At 40.4% G+C, this 10,055-nt stretch overlaps 1 protein-coding gene across 1 annotated transcript; it reads right to left on the bottom strand.

The window, feature by feature from the left end:
• Nucleotides 1–762: 762 nt before the first annotated feature.
• Nucleotides 763–1,901, bottom strand: LOC119428480 (transmembrane protein 229A). Its single transcript, XM_037696162.1, has one exon. It carries the CDS (start codon nucleotides 1,813–1,815, stop codon nucleotides 763–765), a length of 1,053 nt encoding a protein of 350 aa, XP_037552090.1. The 5' UTR covers nucleotides 1,816–1,901.
• Between the last annotated feature and the right edge of the window lie 8,154 nt (nucleotides 1,902–10,055).

The raw sequence follows: 10,055 nt of genomic DNA, 5'->3' as shown, positions 1-10,055 counted from the left end.
ATTAGAGGAATGCATATCGCCCGCCACCTTTCATGCCAGACTTATCATTTTAGGTCAAGAAACAATAGTAGCCATTTTGGTTCTGCTCAGTCTCATGCAATATCTCCCATCATGTCAATATTGATCTACTTCTGCACCAAATTCCAGCTTAATATTTGCAGAACTGAGGGAGATATGGGCATTTTTGTGTTTAAGCCGTCGGTTGTAGCGTCTGTCCTAAACTGTCAGACTCCAAAAGTTAACCAGCTCCAGATGTAGGCTTAGTGACTACTTTCTGAGAGTTTCATTAGAATCTGTCCAGTGGTTCGAGAGATATTTTGCTAACAGACAGACGCATTGTCTCCCATAGTTTTAATGGAAACATTTTAAGTGTGGATCAACCTCATGAGTCAGCGCTCAGATTATAAGCTGGGGGTCAGTCTCAGGTAATAACAACACATTTTAGCTCAACATCTCTAAAGCTGTCTGAGTTGTAGTAATTTTCGTGTTCCCTAAGGTTAGTTGGCTGCGGCGGCCATCTTGAATCAGGCTAACTCCAAAAATTAAATAGTTGTACATGGACATTTGGTGATAACTTTAGTTAGATTTAATTACAATCCGATCGGCGAGTCCCAAGATATTTTGCTAACAGACAAACAAACAAAAACCCCGATCCACGCTTCGCCTTTGGTGCCAAACCATAAAAATGTCTTGATTTTCCTCCATAAAAGGAGAATAATAATAAATATTCTGATATGTAAGAAATGCGCGTGCGCCCCAGCGTTAAAGAGTCTTCTTGTGGAGGTGCACCTGTCCATTGAGCTCCTCGTGGCCTCCACCCAGACTCCTTCCATGGGTGCACCGGACTCTGAGCAGGACGTCGGACAGCACGTCCTGGTACAGACTCAGGCACAGCCAGCCGGGCAGGTACAGCAGCGTCACCAGTCCCATGAAGTGGTGCGGGTAGTGGGAGTAGTCCCACGAGCAAGCCCCGAACTGCCTGAGGACCAGGCCCCACGTGAACTCCCACGCGTACGCGAAGCAGATGTAGATGGGGAGTCTGCGCAGGGTGCCCCAGCCGCGGCTGAAGCGCAGCTGGAAGTAGAGCTTCTCCACCGCGAAGCTGCAGCTGCCGTACATCAGGAAGGACCACAGGGACGTGTGGCCCCCCAGGGTCCGGTCGGACTTCTCCACCAGGTTGAAGAAGGAGGTGAAGAGCACCTCGTCCAGGAAGCCGTGCATCCCGAAGAAGAGGAAGCGCGCAAAGCCGGGGAGCCCGCGGGGGCGCGCGCCGCTCTGGATGCGTCTCCAGAGGGTGTCCGCGGTGGAGGAGGGGTGGTACTGCAGGTGGGTCAGAACTCGGTGGAAGACCTGAGAGAAGTACAGAGCCAGGATGTAGTGCACCGCCAGCTGCGTCCCGGACACCACGCGCACCTGCTCCGTCATGTGCACGTTCCCGATCAGGATCTGCAGCCCGATGTACACGGAGGGGTAGAAGACGAAGTGGAACACCACGGGCCGGGCTCGGAAGCACCGCTTCTGGGTGTAGATCTTCTCCAGCGCGAAGTGGGTGAGCGCGTGCATGACGCACAGGTACGGGGAGGAAAAGCCCAGCAGCTTGGGGTCCTTGTTGTGGAAAAGCCCCCGCAGCGACGAGAGCAGGACATCCAGAGTGACCCCGTGCATCCCGTAGAGGTAGAGCCGCATCCACCGCGGCAGGTCCCGCAGAGGCTCCGCCGCGGCCCCGCTGTCTTGTTGCGGGAGCTCCGCGGCTGTTTGCGGGCCGGCATCCTCCCTGGAGCTGGGGCGAGGACTGTGACCCCACCGACCCGCCATGACCAGTCACTCAGCGTGGACAGGGACGCTGCTTGTCCTCTTCTTTGACATTGTTGTCTGTTGTCCGCTGCGGCACACTGATGCCTTCACGTGCACTCTGGAAATATCAGCTCTCGGAACTCAGTTTGCGACGTTGCCTGCTTTGTGGAGTTTTTATACTAAAGTTCCCCAAATAAAGAAATAATAAAACAACAATTGCACTATTTTAACTATTAATATATGAAAATATCCTCCTGGGTTGGGGAGTTGTTATGATTTATTTTGTGTTTTTTGTAACTTTCATACACAAAATATTTAAAATTAAATTCTGTAGAAATAAATTGAGATCTCTTCAATTTTTCTAAAATATATAAAGGATTTCTATTTATTTTATTAACTGATTCATGAGACTTTCTCTATTTCTGTCGTCTATGCTAGTTTAGCTTTTAGCTTCTATTTTGATACTTTTAGTCTTAATTCTTTAAACTTTTGCTACTGTTTTGCTGATTTTGACCTTCAACATCCCCTTTTCTACCTTTAGCTACAGCTTGGTAATAATAGCTCCTGTTTTGTTAATTTGGCTTTAGCATATGTTTGACTACTTTCAGCTACCTTTGTGCTAATTTTAATATCTTTTTTTTTTTAGTTTTTTTAGCCTTACCATTTTCATTAATTTTAATTAAGCGTATGTTTTTCTACTTACCGTTTTTTATTTTCTCTATAGGGTTCTGCTCGATTTAGCTTTCAGCTACTGTTTTACTTGTAGTTAGTCCCCCCCCCCCCCAGTTTTTAGTTCGCGTTCTGCTCCTTTTAGCCTTTTAGTCTGCTTATTTTACACACATTTTTAGCTTCTTTAGCTAAATTCAGTCAAGTCATTCAGCATTTACACTGCATTTTCTTCCAAATGATAATTTCTGTGGTTAGTGTTAAATAAGTTTGGGCTATTTCTCACCTGATAAAAAGCCAGAATGAGGAAAAAAAATGAAATAAAATGATAAATAAAACAAAACAAAATAAAACTTATTTGTGGTGAAGAGTAAAATAATAAGTCGAACTATTAAAAAAAAATAAAGGAAAAACTGTACATGAAAAAAAACAAAAAAACAAAGCTCAACATTCTTAATATTCACAGTGATGATGTTTTACGAGCTAACTCGGTGACCGTGAAGTAAGCACAGCAGACAAACGTCCAATTACATCTGGAGGCAGCTTAAAAACCAACTGATGATGGAGTCAGGACGTTTGGGGCTGACGCAGCGAGCTCACGTCTCCGTGTGACGTCATGACGCTGCTCTAATTACAAGTCATTAATGCTGATTACAACAGATTACTGTTAATGCTGGGCCACACAGATTAAACTCATTTGTGAAAACAAGCAGATAGATAGATAGATAGATAGATAGATAGATAGATAGATAGATAGATAGATAGATAGATAGATAGATAGATAGATAGATAGATAGATAGATAGGATATAATGTGCAGTCATAAATACAGTCATAGAGGTGAAGGTGCTGCAGTGCACATGGACAACCACATGAGGGCACTGCAGAGTTTGTGACTAAATATAATAGAGGGCTAAAGAAAGGATTTGTGACTTTTTCCTGCAGGGGAAAAGAATGCAGGGAGTTTTAACATGCACATGCTAAACAATCCTTCTTGAGATGTATATTTATTGAAACTGTGTGCACGTTTATAGTGTTCGCCTGTTATATCTCTATTTATGTGCTTCGTTTGTGTTTATAATTAACGTGTTCACTCTGATTGCAGTTTTCAGCAAGCACCTGTTTGTTGCAGTTTTTTTTTTTTTTGACAAATTTGTGTGTTTTTATTTACTAGAAGCAGAGATATCTGCGGACGTTACGGGCAGGGGCGCAAATAAAGGACATAACTGAATGTTCTAGTCATATCTGCCTCTAATTTGAAGATCCAGAAACCACACACAAATCTTTTTCTGTTGCTATATGAAGTTTGTCCAGTAGATGGCAGCAATAGAACACAGACTTTGACCTCATGGGTCATCACACCCAGTTTTAAAATCACAAAAACACAATAATTATGCTTTTTGCAAGGATTCAAACGTAAAAAGCTTGATGATTATAAGCTTTCAGCAGTTATACTCATTATTGTAAATGCTCCCCGCAGTGCGCTGACTTTAATTCGTGCAGTCATTGTACAGTGTGTTATTCAAATATGATGAAATCAGATGTAATTTCTGAATAGTTCTGACCCATAACGCTGTAAATGCATAAAAATATATTCCTCAAGTGCTCGACGGCTTCTGCTCAGCTGCTAACTAATCTCTCCTCTCGCCTGACACGTGTTGTTTAAGCTCGTTACAGTCGGGAACAGCTAAGATGAAGTTATCGGACACCTGATTGATGCGAAGCTTGACCCAGTCACGCAGGAAATGAATGGAAGGCTGCAGTCGTGGACTTAAAACGAGCAGCAAAATGTAATTTCAGAATCCATTTCCTTCAATTTGAGCGATTATTGGATGGACCCCTGGCCCCTGCACTCATATCGGCTCTCATGATCAGGTTTTGGTTGGGTAATGTGTTCTCTGTTTCCTCCAGTTTGCATTTATAACATTTTTATTCTTGAACCGTTGCGCTCGTGCTGCATGAAAAAGGCCCGTGGGTGTCTGTGTGAGACCCCCCCCCCCCCCTCCAGAGTTGGAATAAAGAAGGGAAGATGAAGATGGATGAGTCTAACCAACAGGGGCTCTGCACTGTTCCTGTTCTTGGAGGTTCTTGTTAGCAAATCCTTGCTCATTAGGAATTCTGTGCAACCCTGAGACCCTCCAGAGCTGATCCAGTCTGCAACACAACACCCCGTGTCCCTCTCCTCTCTGCTGCAGGAAACTCATCCTCATCATTCTAAGATTCATTCATTACAGCTTTAACTTTTCAAACTACCTTTTTTTTTTCAAGACTGATGAGAGTATTTTTTAATATTTAATGTTACCCAGATAATTTTTGGTCTTTTTCAACTCTCCTTAGGGTTTTTTTTTTTTTCTCCCATTCTCTCCCTCTCGTGTACGCCCCGCTGGCTTTTCCTTTTATAATTAATCTGAGACTTCTCCACCCTTTATCATTAATCTCATTTTCCACTTATCCTCCACTCCTCTTTTCGTTTTGTCTCTTTTTCTGCAGAGCTCCTCCTTTAACCTTGTCGTCTTAAATCACTTTGGCCTCTCCCTCTGTCTTTTTACATCTTTTTTATTTTACGTCACCCCAACCTTTTTGCCCTTTCGCCCCTTCTTTTCCTTCAATATGCACATCCAGCTTGCATTTCTTCCTATAGAAAGGCTTCTGTGTTTGTCTTCATGTCTTTCTTGTCCTCTAAGCCAGTTCAGGCAGATGGGCGTCCATCCTGGTTCTGGTTCTGCTGGAGCCTTCTTCCTTTTAGAAGCGAGTTGTTCCTCAACGCAATCTTTTGGCTTACGACAGATAATTTTACTATCTGACATTTTCTAATGTGAATGAATTGTGTTGCAGTAAAAGATGAATTGACTGTAAATATGGACCAAAATGAAATTTATAATTTGAACTTGTTTTTCTTTTGTTTAGTGCACTACAATGACTTTTGTTGTGAATCCACTCCACACCAATTTAGACAAAGTTGTAAATACTTAGAAATAAATAAAAAGACAGAATGCAACGACCTCTCAACATCCAAAGTGCGGCCCGGGGGCCATTTATGGCCCTTGGAGTGATATTGTGTGGCCCACATTTGTAGTTTAAGCATGGCGTAAATTTGGCTCGTAGACTATAGAGATTGATGCAGATGTAAATGTTTTGCAAGTTTAATATGGATAATTTTTAAATATAATTTTTAGGTTTAACAGCAAAACAGATTAAATAAAAACATCTCAAAATGAGCAGTATTAATTTAATGCAATCCTTTGGCAATAAATCAATAAAGTCAAATAAACTAAAGTTAAAAAATAAATTAATAAAAGGCTAATGTTTATGAAGCATTTAATGTTTACAATTTAGAACACCTTCTCCAATAAAATTTCAAAATTTTGTCCTTTCTCCAAAATGTTGTTTACGTTTATGTTTTTATGGAAAAAAGAAGAACATTTTGAGTTTGATTGCATCACATTCACAGGAGTTGTAAATAAACTTAATAGATTTTTCCTTACATCTTAGAGGAACTAATAAAAAAAGAACACATCAGGTGAACAAACTTACATAAACTTTTCTGATCATAATCTCATATTTGTGATGTTGCTTGTCTTATAGTTCTAACACTCGCCCAGCGAGTTATGAAAAACAAAGTGTCAGAAAAATCCCTTTTTAAAAATGATCACGTTAGTGCACGTCTGTAAAAGGTTCAGCTATTTTCCAATTATTTTAGCTCCTCCCAGCGCCCTGAATGTGAACACATCTTTGAATCCCAGATCTCGACACTTGATTGCAGATGTCTTGTTCAAAATAGTTCATTGGAAAGATTAATCAAAAAGATTCAAAATTGTTACACATTTATGCTTAAATTGCAAAACGTCAGCATTTACTAGTAGGTTTATATGCACTGATATGATTTTTAACAATAGTAAATTTTACTGTGAGTTAAATGTGCCGCGTCACAGCTTCATAGTATTTACTGTATTTTCAGTGTTTTTGTTCCTTGTTGCAGGATATCTCTGATAACTTGATAGTTAATATAGAGAAACTGCATTTCCTGCAAAAATTCAGTGTGAATACTTATTTTGAAGAACTTGCTGAAAAACAGCTAAAATTAGCAAAGAAAAAAACATACTAAAATAAAGCTGAAATGGAAGGGCAAGCCTAAATTAACAGAATAAAGCAGAAAGAACACACATTTGCTGAATTAGGTTTAAACAAGTAGAAAGTAGCACAAAAATTAGGAAATTAGCTTAAAAAGCTGAAATTAGCAACAACAACAACAAAAAAAAACCTGAAATGGCATACAGCTTAAATTACCAGAAAGAAGTAAAAGGAGCTGAAATGAGCTAAAAAAATTGTGGAATTAGTTGAAAATGCTAAATTTAGCACAAAACAGCTAAACACTAGCTGAAATAGCAGAAAAAGCTGAAACTAGTAGATACAAGCTGAAAGGGGCATACCAAGCTGAAATTTGCAGAAAGAAGTTAATTAGGCTGAAAGTAGCAGAAATTACCTTGAAAATTTTGAATTGATCTGAAAACAGCTATTAGCTAAAAATGCTAAAAAGTAGCTGAAAAGGTAGAACAAGCTTAAATTAGCAGAAGAACATGTTTGTCCAATTAGGCTGACAGAAGAAGAAATGAGCACAAAGTGTAAATTGTCTGAAAAATGCTGAAATTAGCATAAAACAGCTATATAGTAGCTGTAATAGTAGAAAAGGCTGAAACTTGCAGAAATAAGCTGAAAGGAGCATAACAAGCTGAAATTAGTAGAAAGAAATTAGAAGAAGCACAAAAATGTTATAGTTAGCAGAAAGAAGCTGAAAGGAGCACAAAACAGCTAAAATGACCTGAAAGTAGATGAAAGTAACTGAAAAAATATTTAAATTTGCAAAAGGATGCTGAAAGAGGCTGAAACAGAACAAAATGTGGAAGGAGCAGTAAAAGGTTGTAAACAGAGCTAAATATTTTGAAGAATGTAAAATGAGCTCAATTCATTTTCTATGAGAAAAAAAGTGGCCAAAAAGGCTAAATATTTCAAAAATGCTAAAGTTGCACCAACACCAAAAGTCATAGCAGGATTGTCCTGAAAGAGCTGAACATTTTGATATACGATATGTTGAAATAGCTTGAAAAGTGCACAATGAGAATCTCTTCAAAACATGTACGGAAAAAAAATGGATCACTATAGTGTGAATGCATCATAAACATTCACCCAAGAGGAAAACAACCATCACTGAGTCTACACTGCTCTGAACATGCTGTTATGAAAACAACATTTTTCCTCTATATTGCATTTCCTGCTGAGCAGATTGACCGTGTAAAAATTATAGATGCTATTTGACTCCATTGCTTTTTAACCTGCAGCTGTCTAATGTCAAACACAGCTGAAACTCTGATATGGGATCCCAAATGTACATCATAAATCAGTAAATGTAATCATGATGTCACATATGTAAAGCATACACGCAGTGTGAAGCTTTGAATTACAACATCAGGACCACAATAAAGCTTGTAGTCTGGCGGTTCAGCGCTCTGTAGGGAAATTTATGTAGGCCATGATAATGTCTTCAAGATGCAACAGAGCTTGGTTAATATGAGCACTACATATCAAAAGAAGGGTTTTACAGTTCTGTTATGGGTTCAACAGAGAACTGATAGAGAGAAGTTTATGTGATGAGGGCCTCTGTCATGTTTCGGGTTTTCAATATGGCTTGTTTCAATTCAATTTTATTCAAATCAGTTAAATCATATAATGCCAAGTCACAACACAAGTCATCTCAGGGCACTGTACAGAAACATTCTTATGCATTATAAAATCCCATTAGTAAAAGTTATCCGTCTAAGGAAGTCAGCAGATTGCGCTGAATCTTCATTTGGTCGCAGTCTCCCATCCTGAGCAAGCACAAAGACAACAGTGGAAAGGAAAAACTCCCTTTTAACAGGAAGAAACCTCCAGCAGAACCAGGCTCCGGACGAGCGGCCATCTGCTTTGATCGGCTGAGGCTTGAGAGGACAGGAAGGAGAAACCAACAGAGAATGGCAGGTCCAGATGTACTTTCTATAGGAGGAAACACAAAAAACACGTTAAGGACAGAAATACTTACAAACAGGTAGAGTAGAGTAAGTAAAGACAGCATCAGAGTGAAGAAATGTGGTCAGTTTGTTCTCCAGCAGTCTAAGCCTATAGCAGCATAACTAAGGGATAGCTCAGGAAACCCAAGCTGATCCTAACGATAGGATTTATCAAAAAGGCCCAGTCTTAAAAGTAGACAATGTGTCAGCCTCATGGGCATAAACTGGAAGTTGATTCCACAAGAGAGGAGCCTGATAACCCATTCTACTTTTGGAAACTCTAGGAACCACAAGTAAACCTGCAGTCTGAGAGCGAAGTGTTCTGTTAGGAAAGTATGGAACAATAAGATCTGTAATATAAGATGGAGCTAGGTTGTGTTTGAGTTTTGGCTGTTCAGTTGAGTTCTGTTCTGTCCTTATGTTCATACAGCTAGTTTTCCTCTATAGTCCTTATTTTGAGCTTTTCTCATACCACCTGTGCACTATTAGTAATCAGCGCTCCCATTGTTGCTGGGTATTTACACTTCCCAGTATATGCACTCCCTGCTTATCTTTTTGTTTTTGTCAAGTAATCGGCTGTCTTGTTTGTGTCCTTAAAAGTACTGCTGAGTTCATGACAACTGTTTCCTTTGTGCTTGAATGTGGCTCCTCTGGGTCTTTCTGCTATCAAACAGCTCATTAGTACCTTCAACACATGAAGTGGACAAATGCGTTGCCTGATTTTGGTGAAGGGTACCACAGGATTCAAATCCTGGAAAACGGCCAGCTTTCTGATGCTTAACTCACCATCCATCAAGTACGACGCCTTTAATGCCTTTGCAGGCAGATTTTTGAATCAGAGGCTTTTCAAGTGTTGGCACATTCTGACGATGAGTAGTTTCTGCACTGTGAGGCAGGAAGTTCTGAATTATGACAATTTGCAATGTGTTATTAAAAAAAAAAAAGTTAGCCCAAAGGTCCTCATAAGCTCTGCAGATTGAAGAGTCATCCATCTGACCTATTCCCTCAAACCCTCTCTTTCTATTTTCTCTCTGCCCTCGCCTCGTGCTACTTAACTCAGGCCGGCACTTGTTGCCAGACAGTCGTCTGCCTGCCTTGGGCTTTGTATATTGACCTCCCCACCTCTCTCAATTTATTTCTTTCCCTCGCGGTCTAGACAGTCAAGAAAGTGTTGGCGAATGATTCAATTTTACTGGCCTGGAGACTGAACTGGCCAGAGAGAGGATCTGTTTAAGTGGTTCTTTTGGGTTTTTTTCCAGAGAAGGAACAAAAGTAGGAAGATGGTTAAATCGTCCCTGCTGTCTGCTGTGTGTGTTTTTTTTTTTTAATCAGCCTCTTTTTATGGCCCAGGGGAGGTCTTATATTGTAGCCATAGGATACTGAAGCCCTGTGAAGGTGTGTCGTGCTCTGATTGGTTCATCCACCACCAGCTGAGGCACATAGACCTGTAGTAATATAGACATGGATCACTGACAATGATGCTCCCTTTGTCTCACACTCTGCCGCTAATGTTGCTTTTGTCTGCGGCTTCTCTTCAGCTTGTTTTCCAGCA

The sequence above is a fragment of the Nematolebias whitei genome, chromosome 22, assembly GCF_014905685.2.
Source record: "Nematolebias whitei isolate Nwh7 chromosome 22, NemWhi1, whole genome shotgun sequence".
In the NCBI taxonomy this organism is placed as follows: domain Eukaryota; kingdom Metazoa; phylum Chordata; class Actinopteri; order Cyprinodontiformes; family Rivulidae; genus Nematolebias; species Nematolebias whitei.
This window is presented reverse-complemented; position numbering and strand designations above follow the sequence as displayed.